Source organism: Sparus aurata, chromosome 17 (assembly GCF_900880675.1).
Source record: "Sparus aurata chromosome 17, fSpaAur1.1, whole genome shotgun sequence".
Lineage (NCBI taxonomy): Eukaryota > Metazoa > Chordata > Actinopteri > Spariformes > Sparidae > Sparus > Sparus aurata.
The window spans coordinates 28,172,894-28,191,989 of record NC_044203.1 but is presented as its reverse complement, the minus strand read 5'-3'; the positions used below and the strand labels follow the sequence as shown (position 1 = coordinate 28,191,989).

Here is a 19,096-nt window from a genome sequence, read left to right as displayed (position 1 = left end):
GAGAGAGAGAGAGAGAGAGAGAGAAAGAAAGTGAGAGAGAGAGAGAGAGAGAGAGAGAGAGAGAGAGAGAGAGAGAGAGAGAGAGAGAGAGAGAGAGAGAGAAAGAGACTCAAGGTGTTGGAGGGAGAAGGAGGAAAAAAGGAAGTTGAGAGTCTGGAGAGAAAACGTGAGTGGGCGGGACATACAGTAAGCAGAAAAACAGGAACAAAGTGATAACATATACCAAAGTACACCTGCACACCTGAGCATAGCCGCTCCTTCTTTCCCCGGACACAGAGATGATTGAGGAGTGGAGGGAAGAAAATGCAGTGAAACCTGAAAAGACGTCAAGATTTCACAGACTTGCGGTCATTGACTCTTGTTTCGTTTGGGAGGATTTTGGAGATTAGGGAGTTTTCAGGTTGCTTTTGTTTTGTTTTGTTTTGTTTTTGCCTGTTTAGGGTGAGTATTTTAAGTTAGTCCTGTTTAGAACTCGCAACTTAGCAGCAGCAACTTCACATTAGGACTTTTTGTTTGCCACATACCCAATGAAGATGTGGTCAGTGACGGTCATCACCCTCCTCCTGTTCTGCTACGGTGAGTACACGGGAAGCTAACACGGATCTCTGCTTTGATTTCCAGATGCTGATTAGGGGTAGTTCAACATTTAAAGGGCCATTTTATCCATCAGAGTAGTCCTAATGGGAGAAATAAACAGTAACACAAAAGCAATAAAAAGGCCAGTAATATATTTGACAGAGAGTGATTTCCTCTCATTTAAAATGAAGAGAGTCCCAGAACACAATGAGGATTTTGGTCATTTTAAATGATAGTGATCGATGGAGAATGCCATTTCATTTTACAGTCCTGCTGATGTAATATTGACTATCATTGTACAGCTTATATAAATGCTAATTTTGAATGGACTACTCTGTGATTTTCAACCTTGTGTCTTTCATATCGTCAATAAACTACATGGGCTGTAATACATAACAGTAATATGACCATACTGCTGGTACAACACGATGGTGTTCTGTATCCCTTTCTGGTGGTGGAGGTGGGAGAGATGGCGATCATTTCCTTGCATCAAAGATGTGTCCGGCAAAGTTAAGGAAGACGGGGAATTTTTTTGTGTCAGCCACCAGCAGAGACAAAGTCCATCTTACATAATCTCCATGAGGTTATTGGTCCAGTGTATATGTGCTGCTGTGTCACTCAGGCCTTAGCAGCTACAGTACCTGTGCCTCTCTCAGGAACCCATATAAGGAGGGTGCTGGAGCTTGAATGGCTTTGCAGTATGAGCTGTGATTGAAAATGTGTGCTGTAACATGGATAAAAGAGAGATGTAACCCGAGAAGAAAAGACTTTCGCTGGGTTTTGTTACAGCAGAAAATGACTTCCTTACTTAATTTCAAGTACAAAAACAACAGTGTATATATAAAAAAGTACTACATGAACAAATTACCTTTTCTATGAAAATAAACCAGGTTGAATGAGAACAAAGACGCTGCACTACCATCCGCCATAAAATGATTACATAGACTTTGCTCCTTTCCCCTTTTTCCCCGACAGGTTGTCTTTCAACCGCCAGTTGGAAAGTATATTTTCACTCAAGGAACTTCCACAACACACTTCATTGGGACCCAGTGGACCCGACCTTGTTCCCCGGGGAAAATGTCACCTACAGTGTCCAGTACACAAGGTAAGACCCAGAACAGTTATTATTACACCTTTGTAAGAACCACCTTTGTGTCTCTATTTACAGATCCATATGGAGAGGTGGGTCAAAGCAGATAAATGTGTTTGAAGGGTAAACACTCAGTTAGCTCATAGCGTCAGTGTTTGTGGACTGGTAACAAATTAGTGCATTAAGTACAACCCTGGTCACCAGATGGTTTGCGCTTGAATGTGGGGCGCATATATAGCATTGTACTGTCTTACATGTAACTCAAACCTAGCACAGTGTATTCTACCCAAAGTGTTTTCATTAGTTACATCTTATGCTGACAAAGACTTTAATCTTATTCAAGGATAAGTCTGGTGATTCTATATAGGGTTGCAACTGATGGTTTATTTTCATTCAAAAATAAAACAAATAGGCAATGAAAATTGAAAAAAAGATACATACAAACATAAAAGAGGAAAAATAGATAAATAAATACATAAGAATAAAATGCACTGTCTTGACAGTATACATCAGCATAAAACAATGTTACAGCTCATGTTCGTTCCTTGAGCATAGACAGTTAAAAGTGCCTATAGGGGTAGTGCTATAAATGTCAGTTGTCATGATCATCATCTTCCTATCATTTCCTACCATAGTTAGCTCATCTCTCATCTCTCATAGCTCATCATTTCAACTATGGGGGATAGATAATTTTACTGCAGCTACAATATCATAGTTGTGGTCATATGAAAAGAACAACATCAACAATTAATTGATCCTATTCTAGAAATACTTTCTTACTGTGTGTCATAGATATAAAAAAAAAACAAACACATTAATTAGCCACATTATCGCACTAGTTGAGATGTTTCTCAATTATGATGAACATGGACGCTGATGTTAATTTGAGCCGTTCCCATTTAAACTGTCCTCCCACTGTAAATACTCAGTAACACAGAATCACAGAAATAGATTAATGCCTACCTGACTAATATTTGCTAAAAACTACAATACTATTGAAGGAAACTTCTTAGCCTTTTTAGGTTTATGTCTTCAGTATGTTGGGAAAGACGGAACTTATTCAGCTCTCTCCATGAGATTTGCTTAAAGTAACAAAAATGCAGAAAACAGAAGTGTTATCTCTTAAGCTATATGAAGACCATGGTGTGTGGAGGCCATTGAGAGGTGCATTTCCTCTGCATCCTCATATCCCTCTCTCTTCTAGAATTGGCTCTATGACTGAAATGCTCAAAAGCTACCATGCAGCTATTGAATTGTACCACTCTGTTGCTTGGATTCAACTGCCAACAGCCTTAAAGCAAGAATAAGGAGGCTATAGGGGCTGTTAACAGCCATTAGCATGGACTGCACTCTGCTCTCTTCAGTGAAAGGAGAAGGAGCGCTCATGGCTTCCATGTACGATTTTACCCTTTCTTCTTTTCACTCATCTGTACAAATGGTCTCAACAAAGCGGAAATGTCATCTCGTCTAATTAATCATGACGCATTCTCCCAGACAAATGTCAAGTGCCTCCCCTACCCTATTGACTTTTCTCCAAGGCACTGTCACCTGGAATCACAAGACTGACTTCCAGCATCAAATCAGCTGCAGAGAAAGAATGCTTTATCTAAGCCCGCTCAATATGAGTTCTTCGTTAAAACAAAAGCGGTCATTCGTCTCCTTCAAAAGGCAAATGATGAATGGGTTATTTGGCATGGTCGGGGTGACCTTCATGTGGTTTTCATTCAGTACCACTGAAACTTTAGTAATACATCATCATGTCCTTTTCCTTCCAGTATCACAGTTTGATCACACTGTACTGCACTTTTTTCAGTGATGCTGAAGGCCAGTCGTACCAGATAAAAGAGGGGTGTCAGAACATAACTGCTCTGTCCTGTGACCTGACTTCAGAAACCCCATCAGTTGATGATGTTCACTACTGGGCTCAGGTGTGGGTCAACAGTCACTGTTTGGGCGTTACAAATCCCAAATTTAAACCTATCGCAGACAGTAAGAATCTCCATTCTTGTTCATATATTTTTATTGTTTCCTCTAAGCCAGATATTACCTATTGCATCATTTATTAATTCTTCGTTGTTTGTGTCCATAGCTATTTTTGGCCCACCCATCTTGACTACATACACAACGGTGTCATCCTTGCATGTGAATGTCAACCTGCCCTTGGGGCCAAACGGAGTCTCTGTTGCCAACATCATCACCAACAGCAAAAATAGGCCCTTCAAAACTGAGATTGATTACACCTTAAAAATAACACACCCAGTGTGGGCGGCACAGGTGAGTCTTCCTTTAAACAATAGAACATGCTGTACAAAAGTATTTAGTCATGGAATTATACAAGCCACCACACATGAGATGATAAAATGCAATAATCAAAACCAAAGATGAGCGTATGACAGGTGATCCTTGTATCTCCTAACTTAACACACAGGACTGGAACCATGTATTGCTTCCATATAAGGGGTGTCACAATTTTCAAATGATTCCATTATAAATCTATCAAAATAAGCTTTACATTTTAATTATTTAAATCAGAAGCAGGAAATGTGATTCTCCCAGTATTTTTTATGTATCCATTCCTGCCGCTTGTATGTATTCGAGGAAAAAATATAGCCAAGGTACAGAGGTATAATTAAATTTTCAGAGATCCTTTATCAAATGCTTGGAAATAGGGTTTACTCAAGGGGGGGAAGAAATAAACTGAAAAGAACTGATAAGGTTGCCAGAGATCCTTTATTGATTTATTTAGGGTGGGTTTACATAGTACAGATGTTGTAAGAAACTGAATTTCTATCTCTTGTTGTTAATTGTTGAATCCATGAGGGGGAGCATTTTGACCTATAAAATCTTCATTCCTGATGAAAAATTATTTTACCTTGCCTAACCATAACCTGCAAAAAGCCACCAATATAGTCAGGCTGTTGTTGTACCAATACTTCTGCGATCCTAGATATGATCTTTTTTTAAAAGAATTTGAATGTGACTGACAGTAGGCAAAAAACCAATGATCCGTTGATCTTTAAAACTTTAAAAAATGCGTAAGTATAACAATGGTATAGTCGCCAGTGCTGAAAAGAAATGTTTAAATTTGAAATGGTTTGGAGAACAGTGACACCCCTTTGACTGACACCCACACAACCACACACACTCACACACACACATATTTATATTCTAATAAAAGGGACTAATACAGAAAAATCAGCTCCACATAAGTACGTACTTATGTATGTTTTCCAATGATGATTGCTGTGTTTACATAGCTCTACTATATATTTTCAATTACAGGAATATGACACCAAGACTGGCCAGTTTGTTGTTAATCTGAAGAACAACAAAACAGAGTATTGCGGCTACGTGGTCTACAAGCCTTCTATTGAATTGGGTCGCTCAGAGAGTGAGAATGCTACCTTCTGTGTCACACTGCAAGGTGAGAAGGATAAATGCAACCTCTTCTCTTCTTACACAAAGTAGAAGTGTATAATACATTGATCAGCAGATATTGGGCAATTACTCACTAAGAAATCTATTACGATAGGCTCTTTCTTCATAGGGTGAAAATCCCGTCAGTTTTAACCAGATGAAGTTAAATAAATACCTAACTGGAGATAGCAGTATCGTTTACAAAAATTTTATTTCACTTGAGGCAACAGTGTGACACTCAACAACATCCTACTTGGAAGTTTTCAAGGACCCACCTGCTGTTGAGAAAATGCAAGAATGAAGCTGAGATGTGTTTTTTAATCTATTTTGTGAAGTAGTTTTGCTCATCTCCTCAAGTGATTGCAGCCACATGGAAACAATGTGGTGGTTAGTAATAAATTGTGTCAGTTTGTTTTAAATCAGTCCCCTTTTTTACGACCGTATCTGCAATAAGCTTCATTGTCACAAAATAACAGAGGCTGGTTTTGCATTTAAATGAAAAACATTGGCATATTATCCACATTGTTTATAGTGTGAATCCATGTCTCCTAAAATCCCACTTAACTTCTGAATGATAGTAAAATGACATGATGAGCCTTTCCTGGACGAATGATTTGTGACCTCTCCCTGCTCTTCTGCCGCCATACTGATGAGACAGGAGATTAGATTACACTGTGTGCAAAGGTGACATTCTTCTCACCTCAGCATGCGATATATTTAATCTGTACTGCTTAAAATGACCACAAAGAATGTAGACGACAAGCAACAATATACCTGTATTGACTAGACATGTGTAAAGCAATTCCAACTCTCAAAATGGACTCGTGGCCATAGCTATCCTATTCCTATGGAGAATCCATTTCTATAGGTTCCTCTGTAGATTTCTGTTTAGATAAGTTCCTGGAACCATTCCTGAGAGCTAAATATGTGTACTGGTACATATTCAACAGTCCTTGGTCACAGGCATGCCTCAGCATGTGTCACCATGCAGATTTTTACAACACTCTGTTTTAAAGCACTTGAGGGTATTGGAAGTTACATATGTGTTGTTTTTTCCTGGAAGAGTAAATGACACCAAGTCTCTTCTCCCTCAGAGAATCCTCTGAGGCCTCTGCCATGGCTTCTCACCAGTGCTGCTCTTCTGGCGGCCATAGTCATCGCGGCGGGTGTGTGTATGTGCAACTATGTTAAGGGTGGAAAGGAAAAGAGCATGCCACAGCAATTGGTAAGACTATTCTTTCCTGATTGTCCTTTGGTGTGTCTGGGTCACAACAAGGAAACGTTGCCTTACAGGAAAGTCAGACACATTTGGCACACTGAGTACTGTATTCCTCATCAGGGTGCTTATGTCACACAGCAACCAGAGAGTAATTAAAGACTTATTAAAGAGAGATTTTGTGGATGTTGTTTTCAGTTTAGTGAAAGAATGTTTCGGTGACTCATTGTGCTTTCAGTGATCTCAATAATTCTATTTGTCTTGTTTTGGCGTTGAATTTACAACGTGAAAAATCTTTGACTCATCTTCAGAGGGTTCGATAGATCTTACAGGACTGGGTAGTATGGCCTACCAATAATGTGGTGATTCTTTTAGGCTATATCACTTTACACAATATATCTCAATATTTCAAAATCTCATCTTAAAGTCTTCATAAATGCTCGAATTGACTGACACAGTTTAATTATGATTTTTATATTTTCTACAGATCAAAGTCAAACTTTAATGAACTTCAACCAAATAGTTTCCTTGCAATATACAATATGTGTGCTTTATCTATTCTATTCTATCCCTAGTAAATAATCATTAGTTATGTAGATATAATGACTAAGTGAGTAAAGGCAAGTATAAGAATATTGTAAATTGGGTTAATCCAGAAAATTACATCACCTTACTGTAATGCAGCCGTCAAAACCAGGAAAAGTGAAAATACTTACATATGTCATATATTGATATAAATATGTCAAATATCTCAGTCTCATATCACAATTGATATAATAATGATATTGACGCACCCTAAGATCACATAAAATTTCCATCAATCACATTTGTTCACATTCTAATTTTCTGTATATATCCATTTATATTTTTCCAATACAATGAAAAGCTTGTGTTTTTTTTGCAAAAATAGAGCACTTATTAAACTTTGATGGGTCGGTCTTCCTTATCTTCACAGGTAAACACTCTCAGCACCCGACCTGCAATACTACAGTCTCCAGATGGAAATGTCATCATTTCCAAACTGGTGATCTGCACTGAAACTGACCAAACAGTTTACGCAACGATCCAGATGAAGCCAATTGTGCCCCCAGTTGCCGTTGACGGTTATTCTCCCCAGGACATCCTCTGCCAAGCCTGGCAAGACAGCAGTGGCTCCTCTGTGGGCACAGGTGCACACAGTCTAGCCCCAAATCCAGAAGACACAAGTGCCCAGTCCTCTGAGATCTACAGCATGGTGGCTGTCCATGTTCCTGCTGAAGAGAAGGAAACCAGCAACCTACAATTGTTGTCCACTGGAGGAAGCTGGGATGAAGGCCGAATGAGTTCAAAGGTGACTTCACACGGAGTAACATCATTACCCGCTCCAGATTCTTGTGACAGCAATCAAGCTGGGCCGCTGCTGTTGCACACGGTGCGTGATCCAAATGGACAACTCATGTTACCGTTGCTCAATTTCCAGTTACCAAGGAGCACAGGTGACACCGAGAGAAAACCCCTTTTATCCGACCTCATTGACTCCAAGCAGGAGGGGCCAACGTTAGCGTCCTTGCAGAGCTTTGATGGCTCGGAGTGGTCAGACTCTGGGTGTGGTAGCAGTGTAAACACACCAACCCAGCAGTACTGCAACACCCATTACTGCCCATCTCAACCGGTTGCTCCTGATTTGCAGCCAGGATGTCAAAACACATCATCATCCAGTGATGCCTCATTTGAATCCGGTTACAAACACAACTGGATGCCTTCAATTCTTGGAGCTGCATCCAAAGACAGTTGTGAATACAGAAAGACTGACTATGGTTGGAACTGGACTGGTGACAAACAGGAGGACGAAGCAGAGGATGTGGAAGACAGAGTAGGAGAGGGAGGATCCAGGAAAATTCTTCTGGGAGACTGGATGTTACAAATTCAAGACTGATTCTCCTCTGTGCAATCTTTAATAGAAAAAACATCCTTTGTTTTTTTCATTTGGGACCTCAAATGATGTTAAAGACTTTTAAGCGCGAAATACCTTCTTTAAGAAAAGGAGGAGGAAGTTGATGGAAGAAGAATAGACTTTTTATTCATCCCACATCGGGGAAATTCACTTAATCACTTAAAGAACTGACAGGTGTTCAAGTGACAATGCACAACTCAAGGCAGATGGAGGGCTTTGCTGTCTGCTGTGCGGTGCTTTATTCAGAGACACTTAAACAATCAAGATCTTTTCTGAACTAAGTCATATTTTACAACTACATTTCATTCCAAGATGTGACACATTATATTATGCTTTGTTGTAAAACTGGTTTTATTTATAAATCCAGAAATGCATAAAGTTAAGTACTATACTAAATAAATATAAATAGATATTTCTAATTTGTGAATCTACATTTGAAGAAAAATGTATTGTGCATCCATTGTAAGTCCTTGTTTACTTTGTAAAGTTATTGGTGATGAAAAACAAATTTTTTATAAACAGAATTTGTATTTAAAAGACGTTAGATTGTTTTATGTTCACAACTGATATAACCTCAGCTTTTCATCTGTTTGTGGCGCAGATGAGTGACTGTTTTGTACACAAATGTATCATATGCAAGCAAAGGGAAGATATCAACTACCATGTAAGGTTCGAAGTGTCCCTTAATCATAATCCTTCAGAATATCTCAGTATATTCCACATCAACAGTAGTATTTTATATGTTTACATTGTGTTCAATGTGCGCATGACATAAACACAAAGATTAAACCAGTCATGTTTTGTATGAATTCAATTCGTAAAATTCAACTAAGTCTGATATAGGTTTTTCTGCAACAAACAGTGACAACTAACAAAGCTGCACATCTGCAGCTGGCTTGATTCTTAATAAAAGCTGAACACTAATCAACAAAAAGTCTTAATCCTGATTTATGGTAGGGACACTTCCGATGAGTGTCACTTGACAGAAATGAAAGAGCAGCACAACATTTTCAATTTATGCTACAGCAAAAGGTTTCATTTGTGTTCGTGGTAACCAGACGCTTCCCTCCAGACAGCTTGTACAGTTACATTATATCATCCTGATGGGCTGCAGCAACATGAGATTTTCACAGCATGATAACCATCCCAGGAAATATCATGTTTTAACAGTATCATTATCAGTACCTTAGATGAGTGCAAGTTACCCTGTCACATTGTATGAAGAAATGTGATAGTACTACAATTATATTCATCATAACTGCTATAGTATATTGGCACATTTAAAAATAGAGTAATATAACCAAATTAAAACTTTCAAGCCAAATACAAGGAAGCCCAGACTGAGGAGTAGTTAAATAAGGGGGCAAAACACAAAATGTTAATATGAATGAGTACAAGGAAAAAAGGAATGTGGAGGTGTTTGTAACATATCCAAATTCTCCAGGTGTGAGACAAAAAAGGAGAGTGTTGAGCAACATTTTTTTTAAGTTAAAAATATTTGTGTCAACAGTGACGGGCACCCTACCATAAATAAGTCACAAGTAGACAGCAAGAGTGTTTGTGTGTCACTATGACGACACATTATTGCAACTTATTACACTCTCTAAATACACAAACCCAATCTGTCAATTTTAAATTACAATGTGGACAGCCAGCCTTAAAGATTAGAATTGTAAGCAAACCTAATATCTTTGTGGCTGAAGAAAGCATTAGCCACATACTGATGTCTATTGTCAAACATTAACATGTTTCAAATGGGACTAAAATGACTGAATTTGTTATTTTTTACATACAGCAACATATTTCAGTGTCATCAATGTTGTATGAAACACATGAGAAAGGCTGCAGTTGTACTGTTTTATATTAATATGACTCAAAGTTCATGAACTCACTTTGTTCCCCTCATTGTTTGCTGTTCTTTCAGGGGAAGAAAAATGAGCGTGTAAAACTATATTAGAAGGTGGGGTCATGGCGCAACTTAAGCCAAGCCGATAACAGCGAGGTTTTTAACAGCCTGAACGCAATCTTTTATACACAGCTGTAAAGTAATAATGTCAGGTGTGTTGAAACTGTGAGTCAGGAGACATGTGAGTCACAAAACAGGCATTATGGACAGAGGACAAAGGTATCTGTATGACGAATGAATATAAATTAGTTTTGTTTTACCCTACATATTGTGAATATTTCCTTAATATTTATGTTGGAAAGTTCCTGTTTGGAGGTTGAGTTGCATCACTAAGATATTAAACACTGAAAAAAAGAACAGTGTTAATGTAAAATGCAATGTGACTACTTTTTCACTTAGATTTTGAAAAATTAATATTAAGGAACCCTTTCTTCCAAAACCGATGAGCTGTAAAGTATTTTGAACCCTGACACCATCAACCGGACTTACAATACATTACTTGGTCAAAAACTTCTGTCACTTATTTCCAACAAAAGTAAGTAAATTATGCTAGAATAATGAACTTAAACTTTGTTTGCCATATTGAATATATTTTGTGCTGTATTTAAAAGGCAATGATCTTACATACTGTGCACAGCCTCACACAATAAGGATCCAAGGTACAACTCAACAGCCTGCTGTCAAAGGTGAAATATACAACATTCACTGCCACTAGATATCACACTTGAGCACCGGCATCTCAGACAGAGCTGTTCACTCAATGAAGTAGGCCAAAACAATATCACATTTGTATGCCTCTGCACGCAAATCTCGAAGTTGCTTTTCCGGAGATGAGGCAGTGAGTTATGGCCAGAACATTTTCTTGCAGGATATAATGATGTCACAGTGCATTTTACATCTGTCATCATGGATATAGCAAAATATCAATAAATGTATGGTAATTATTGTATGAATTCTTAAGTTATGGTAAAAAATTGTGTTTTGTGATGTCACAGTTACTTGACCTCTGATCTTTGGCCACCACATTCTAATCAGTTAAACCTTGAGTCATAGTGGACACTTTTACCAAGTTTGAAGAAATTCCTCAATGTGTTCTTGAGATATGGCGGGATGCCACCAGGTCACAGTGATTCTGACCTTTGACCTTAGGCGACCCAAATCTTACCTGTTCATCGTTGACTCATAGTGGACCTCTTTACTAAATTTGACGAATTCCCGAAAAGGCATTTCTGAGATATGGCATTTACGAGAATATAGCACCATGATATCAAAACGACCTTTGGCCACCAAATTGTAATCAGTTTATCCTTGAGTCCAAGTCCTTTTGTTCTTATTTAAGGAAATTCCCTTTAGGTGTTCTTAAGATATTGCGCTCACAAGAATGGGAAGGACAGACAGACAGCAAACGGATGGGTGGACAACCTGTAAATATCATGCCTCTAGCCACAACATAGTCACTAGTGCGACTTCATTCTCTGCTCAGGATGCCTTTACGTCACCATATCTTTACAAATTACATTTGTGTTCAAAATTAAGTAGTGGAAAGAATAAAGGTGCAGAAAGTGTTGTGTTTGTTTTTCTGCAGTTTAGCAGTTTTAAAAAGAGTGTAAAGTGCAACTGGATCGTTTTATGAAAAAAACTTTATAAATGGATAAATAATTAGAATGAACTAGTGCAGGGCCCGTAGAAAATATGTATTCCTAAAGAGAAGTGGGAGGTTAAGTAGCTTTTTCATGGATGGCCAAATGAGGCTGTGTTTGAAGGTTGGGCGTCAGGGATATTTAGGTTTGTTGTGAAATCCGATATTCCAGGGTATAATTGGCCGTTTTTGACTATTTTTGATTTTGCCATTATATTTCACCTTAAAAACTATTTACTTGGTGTCATTATTTTCAGCACAACCTCACATGTGTGACTGTACAGTTATTTTTTTATTTTGACATACTGTATTAACACAATGCAAAATCACAAAAAAACATAAAATCAGAGTAGAAAAAGTTAGATTTCTTTACTGTGAAAACCACAAATATGTTTAACAAACCATTTTTTATTACTTATAATGCAAATATAAATTGTTGTTTGCTAAATATGTGCATGAATTTTAAAAATTTACCAAGTTTTATGTAACTATTTACATTTGAATGCAGGCAATGCTCAGGTCTGTCTGAGCAATTCCAGCTAAATGAATAGCTGCACTGCCTGCTCCACATTCAGCAGTCTCCTCATTGTTTTGACTCATTAAACAAAAAAAACGACTCCACTACACACTAAATACACTACACCAAACACTACATAACACACTAACTACAAACTCCAAACACGCTAAATGTCACAAATCTCTCAACTCTCAATATCGCTGTCTCTATCGCTGTCTCTACACCGACCGTCATTGCATGTCATTCATCCGCCTCCGTCCCTCCCACAACTTCCGTTACTCAACAACCAAACTTTCTGTTTGGACACTTTCTTGACAAAAGCCCATTTTTACCGTTTCTTCCAGCACCAGACACAAAGCAAACGTGACGGCAATTTTCCGTGTGGGCCGTGTGGGTGGGCTAGCAGCTAGTTACACACGAACATCCACAGATTCCGATTCCACTTTGTTGTCCGCGCGTCTCCGGATTAGGGCTGGGCGATATATCGATATAAAACTTATATCGATATATTTTTTAAATGTGATATGGAATTAGACCATATCGCATACATCGATATAGTTCAAATTTGCGCTGTGGTCCTTGCTCCAGGCAAGCCGCTGACCCGGAGCTCTCTGCACTGCTCCCCCCGCCCCTCCTCCTTCATGCACAGAGAGGGGAGGGGCTGGAACAGACACTCCGGCACTCTTCAACAAACACTTTGGTGGCTGCCGTTGCCCCACACTTTGGCCTTGATACCCCGTGAAAAAATATCATCGCACGGCCACCGGACAGCGTAGCGAGCTTGTCTTGAAATTACAGCCACCTGAGTGCACAGTAGTCACTTACAGTAACTTCAGTGAGTTCGCGGTTCGCGCAGGTGGAGTCTCATCATCACGATGATCTCACGTGAAAGCCTCTCAAACAGCAGCAGCGTCTCAAAACAGAAGAACGAAACTTAAAGTACAGCGAGCGAGCGCAGCCGGTTTTGACATGATACGTAACTGACGTATGTGGTTGGATTTAGTCCGGTAAAGTTAGAAATATATTCACAGATTCGAACTTCCCAGATCGATAACTCATAAGTGAAACCTTGTTAAAACACAAACGACGGCTCTTTCCTACCGTAGTACGGTAGACAACGAGCTACAACCGCATTTTCATCAAAACGAGCGTCTGGACATTAATCTGATCTGCATGGTCTGCCGTCTGTGAGACGAGGCCACAGGGACCGTCTACAAAGTGCAAGACTGAAAAGAGAAACTACAAAAAATATTCAATAACTTCACTATTATTCAGAGTGTAGTGCCACCAAAATCACTCCACACATCAGTGGTCTCCTGCTGGTTATTCTACAATTTTTTTGTTTAGAAAAAATGTGCTTTGCCATAATTTTGGGGAATTTCTATTTGGGAGAAATATTCAGTAACACTAATATTCAGTGTAGTGTCACAAAACTCACCTCACCCTAACCCTACTTAAAAAAACTGTTTTGTAATGTAACATTAACTTGATATTGGTATTTAAAAAATGTTTTAATACATAATCCATGTCTTATTATAAATTAGGATGTTATGGTATCAGTCTGAAAGGTAAATCAACAAATTTTACTCAGTGGCCTTTGTGCCCCTGACAAAAAAAAAAAAAAGTGACGGCCAAATGGACTTGCTCCTAAAATGACGAAATTCCCACCCACATGTCATATTTGGCTTTGATTTTGACTGAACATTTGCTCTCACTTTGCATAAAAATATCGGGATATATATCGTATATCGATATTCAGCCTAAATATATCAGGATATGACTATTAGTCCATATCGCCCAGCCCTACTCCGGATCTCCTCAGACCCAAACAGACTCGGTCCGGACTCTTTTAGTCTCATTATCCACAACAGTCAGTTTAGATGCACAGAACAGAACGGGACCGAACCGCCGGCAAAATCCAGGTCCAGCTCACGCCGCTGCAGGTATAAATCTGCTTGTTTCTTAAGGTGGGGGGTGGGGGTGGGCTCTGCAGTGATTGGCTCTGGTGCGCATGTGGCTACGGTATGCAGTGACTGGCTCTGGTGCGCACGTGACTGTGGTGGCTATGGTTAGCAATGCTAGCGGAATTCGTGAAGCATTTCTGAAATAATTTATTCACAGTATCATTGTAGTCCAAAAAAATGCGACTTTGCACACCCTTGAACCACGCAGCAGCCATGTTTAAACTCTCAGGTCAGTCTGATCCTGATCCGCAGAGATATTTGAGGCACACACACACACACACACACACACACACACACACACACACACACAGACAGACAGACAGACAGACAGACAGACAGACAGAGATTCCTTGCTTTTATAGAGAGACAATAAAAATCATTTTGAGATTATGTTCTACAGAGTATGGTTGCACAGTTTCAAGGAAAGATCCAAGAACCCAATCTTTAATCAGAAAGTATCCCACAACACAGAGCAGTGCTGAAACCTGAGGGGGATTTACCTTTCCCTTCTACTCCTTTCCGAGCAGTTAGAAGAGGAAGTGGTTCCCACGATAAACTGTCCAACACTGAGAGGGAAAAAAGTGGCTATCTGCATCCATGGGACGTTTTCCAAGAGATAATACAAGCCTTGGGTGGATCTCTGATTAAAACCCATTGTGTGCTCAGTTATGCAACTGCTACCAGACACCCTAATGGAATATTTTACAGTAGAAGCCTGACCTATATGCAGGTAACAAGGAAGAATAGATATATCTTGTTTTAAAATGATATTAGCTTTGAAGAAACCAATCACAATTACAGTCAAAAGTGAACATACAATATCAATAAGCATTATTTATAAAGAGGTCTGGCTATCATTGTATTTCTATATTGTTTACTAGAGATGCCCCAAGATGTTCTTATGGATCTGTATTAGAGCCAAACTTCTGATAGAATGATAGTATCAGCTAAAATAAAGCAGCTCAAAATCTATTATTTTCTTTGATGTCCTCTACTGCATTCTGTTCACTTCAGCCTTCTCTTACAGCACTGTTGTCTTTTACAACTCTTTAATCTGCTGCATGCGCAAGTAAAAATAAGTGTGTGAATGTGAAAAATTATGTTTGTGCACTGGTGCGAGTGACTAACAGCAAGCTCTGCAAAATGCACAGATTTGCAAAGCTCCAACACTTATTTGCAAAGAGCAGTGTACAAAACACTCTGATAGCAGCTTCTCATTTTTGAGTTGGGCTTAACCATCAAGTAACTCACTAGTGTTGGCAGTCATCAACTACTGAGCCACGTTCTATCGCAACATTGTGATTTTAAGGGCATCCCACCAGAAAGCACAAAAATGTAGCATGTCCTCTCAGAGCTGCTGGAATGCAGAAGTTTTTGGTAATTGTGACATGTGTGGGAGGAAAAGGTACAGCAGTGGTATTTCTTTTCCCTGGGCTGCTGTTGGTGTGTTTCTGTTCTGGCAGGCAGTTAGAAGCTTAGCTTCCTCAGCAAAGTTAGCCAGCTAACACTGGTTGTTACATACACGTGGTGCAATGTCATCATCCGCCGCAACGTTTCAGTTTGGAAATCGTCACATGCCAATTTGCAGATCCTGCCAACCCTGTCACTCACAGCATTAACGTTAACATTTAGTTGTAGAACCATGCTGCACAACTATAAGTGGAGTGTTTTGTAGTTCCAAGAAGACTAACAGAGTGAGACTTCCTCTATGGGGGTATTCTGCACATCAACTTAAAACCCTCCAAATTCAACTTTCAGCTACAGTTTACAAACTAAAGATGTTTGAATCAGTTACAAGGATTATATTTAATCAACATTTAGTGAAAAATGGGCGGAACTCGGTATCTACAGAATCCCAGTGCAAAAAGAACACTGCTCTGAATGGAGTCAAAAAGAACTTGATTAAGACATCCGTTAAATACTGTTTGTTTTTAAAGCAAGACATGGATCAAAATCCAACTTCAGAGGTCAGAAAATAATTAAATGTGACAAAAGGAACATTTTGATAAATCAAAACAACAAACTGCACCGACCGAGTAGACACAGAGCACAGTTTGCAGGATAGTAGCTAAATGCTAACAAGCTACAGCATGAAAAATTATGAATTGAATCAATACATCCTGTGGCACAGTATCAACAAGAAACTTTACATTATAAACATGTCAAACGGTGGTGATTTATGGCCAGGCTGCCTTATATAAATTAGTACTTGTATCCAAGACCATTGCACTTGCATAACACAGGAACAGTGGCCAGACCCCTGCATGAAAGCAAAGTAATACAGTGTTGTGATTCAACCTTCACCTTCATAGCTTTTTTCTTAGATGAAAATAAGTTTTACTTTCACAGTCTGCTGCCATGCCAACAATAAAGGCAGGTCAACAAGGTTTAGAAGGCCTTCTTCTATGTTCAGTGATTGCACTGTAACTTTTACAGGATCAGGGACATTTCTGCTCAAATGTTATAAAACAGCAACAGCAGAAGGCTGCTAAATTTTTTTATGTTGTTCTGTGCAAACCGGTATAAACCAGTACAGGAAAGTTGCACATTATATTCCATAGCTGTTAGGCATTCTGTGACCCTCTCTTCAAAGCTCAAGCATGGCAATGAACATGATTCCTCTGATCTACTATGTGAGATCCAGTCAGCTATGCTGCCGTTGACACATGAGTGGGCTCGGCACTTGAAGTGAGAACAGGGCTGATAGAGGAGCAGAGGAAAAAGTAGCCACTGTAATTGATGATTTAACATGAGCGGAGAGCTTGAACTGGCAACGTACCAGCAAAGTTCACTGTTGCGGCTAACACAAAAAAACTGCAGTGAAATGAATATGTGAAATGGCTCATGTTAGTGGGAGTGAGTGGGAGGCAGAGAGACAAAGAAATTGGGTTCGAGCCAGTGAAGAAAAACTGTGCTTTTTTGGTGGCAGCAGCCGCAGTGGTAAGGGGGGGGTGAGACTCAAAACTATCTTTCTTGACAATCGCTTTAAGAGTTTGCCTACATTACATAGTGTTGCTTTAATCCACCTTAATGCATGCACACTGCTTGCCACTGCTTTTTGTTTCTCTCTCCTTTCTGTTTTCTCTCAACCAACAGCATTATCTACTTCATCAGCAGTATATCTGGAAAAACCACACCACACATTCAGGATTTTTTCCTTGTAGCTACAGCAGGTGACCCGCATTTTGAGGAAGCTTGTTGTTCATAACATAGTCAATCAGAACCAATGTGCAACGAACAACATCGCAACAACCAAGTGCACTTTCAAGTTTGTACAAAACGTAAGTAGCCCCACATTACATAGGAGAGGTTGTATCAAAATCAGTGCACTTACATGAGGAAAGTAATACTCTCTCTCTCGCTCTCTCTACAGAGCATGTGTGATTGACAGTACACTGGAGGCGAGGGCAGATCATCCACTAGTGAATCAATTGCAGATAACATCATTATCACAGACTAAAATGTATTGTATAAGATACTAAAATGGGTCGTCAAATATACTTGGGCAGCCGTTTAAAGTACTTAGGTGGTCTATCCAAGTCCATGTGTGGGAAACACAAACATTTGGGATATCTAACTCCAAGTGACTCACAGAGGATGAGAAAACCTGGAACACAAATAAGGATTCCAACTCAAAACACACTGCAGGGAGAAGGAGAGGGTGTTTTCATGGTGAGATGGGATTTCTGGTGGAGACATGGCACAGGGCATGTTGTCCAGCTTTTCATCCTGTTTTTTTCCCCCCTTATCTTCCCATCTGGCTCTTCTTTGGACAGGTGTCTAAAAAGCAGCCTTTACTTGGCTGGCAGCACTGACACGTTTTTTTTCTGTCTGTCTTTCTCCTCTTTCAACTCTCCAAGTCCCGAGGAGATCGAATGGGAGATTGCCGGGCAAACCCTCTTGAGTGCCACAGGCATGATGGAGCTTTGAAAGTGGAATTGTAGTTTGCTGAACCCAATGCTTCTGCACAAATAGAATTTCAATCACAGCCGAGGGTGTGCGCCTGCCTTGGATCAATGGATATATTGAGGGCCACTTAAGTCATCTCTAGCACTGAGAGCACATGGGAGGAAACTAACTTTGGCTCTTGAGTGGGGAAATCCTTTTTTTTTCAAATCACCGCCAGAAAAGTTAAATGCTGGGTAAAATCCAGATAAGCAAACTTTAATTCTTTCTTCACTCGGATTAAAAAAGTGTTCTTGAAACTTGATATATGCCCTTGAGTTTCCTTGATATACAAAGTCACATTAATGTTGAATGGCTCCTTTGAGGTTTAAACTCCAAAGCATTCTTCACAAAGGTTTTTTTCTTGGCGTATACACAGTTATTATAGCCTAATTCATCATATTCACTATCCATATATAAGGCAAAGTTCCAACCAGGCGAGATCGAGAAAAGAAAAAAACTCCTTTGAAGAAATTACACCCAGTCAGAAAATGTTTGAAGATGCTGCAAGAAGTTAACAAGGATGAGTTTGGGTGTCATAAAGCTATCTATAATTTCCAAAGTTCCCTTTTCTGATAAGGTGCATGGAGTTATCCGGGTTCCTTGAAATGTAAGCAGGCCTCACAGCTAATGACTCTGCACTCTGATCTCCAAGTCTGATATGCCACCATGAAGTTACTTCATGACCGTTTCTCGTTTACTTTCAAGAGATAATGGAAAGAAAAAGTGTGGCGACTAAGAGACTGCCAAAGAACGGCCTGTTTTATGTTTCCACAGGAGATGACTGGGATAAGTTATAAGTTAAGAGTCTATTGCAAGATAATTAGGAAATGCCCCTAGCAAGAGTGGGAACAATCACTTGGAACATGTAAAGCTGAGAGAATACACTTAAA

The 19,096-nt window shown here is 39.4% G+C and overlaps 1 protein-coding gene across 1 annotated transcript; it reads left to right on the top strand.

Annotated features, from left to right (window-relative positions):
* Positions 1-223: 223 nt before the first annotated feature.
* On the top strand, positions 224-9,166 carry ifnlr1 (interferon lambda receptor 1). Its single transcript, XM_030394878.1, has 7 exons — positions 224-576; positions 1,552-1,681; positions 3,480-3,655; positions 3,756-3,940; positions 4,949-5,090; positions 6,178-6,308; positions 7,255-9,166. The coding sequence occupies exons 1-7, from the start codon at positions 528-530 to the stop codon at positions 8,212-8,214; spliced, it is 1,773 nt and encodes a 590-aa protein (XP_030250738.1). The 5' UTR covers positions 224-527; the 3' UTR covers positions 8,215-9,166.
* Positions 9,167-19,096: the final 9,930 nt, after the last annotated feature.

Bases quoted from the DNA above. Each gene is read 5' to 3' on its own strand.
- ifnlr1 (XM_030394878.1), top strand. From the start codon at position 528: ATGAAGATGTGGTCAGTGACGGTCATCACCCTCCTCCTGTTCTGCTAC. The intron at 3,656-3,755 runs GTAAGAATCTCC...TTGTGTCCATAG, and splicing joins ATTTAAACCTATCGCAGACA to CTATTTTTGGCCCACCCATC. The intron at 6,309-7,254 runs GTAAGACTATTC...TTATCTTCACAG, and splicing joins AGAGCATGCCACAGCAATTG to GTAAACACTCTCAGCACCCG.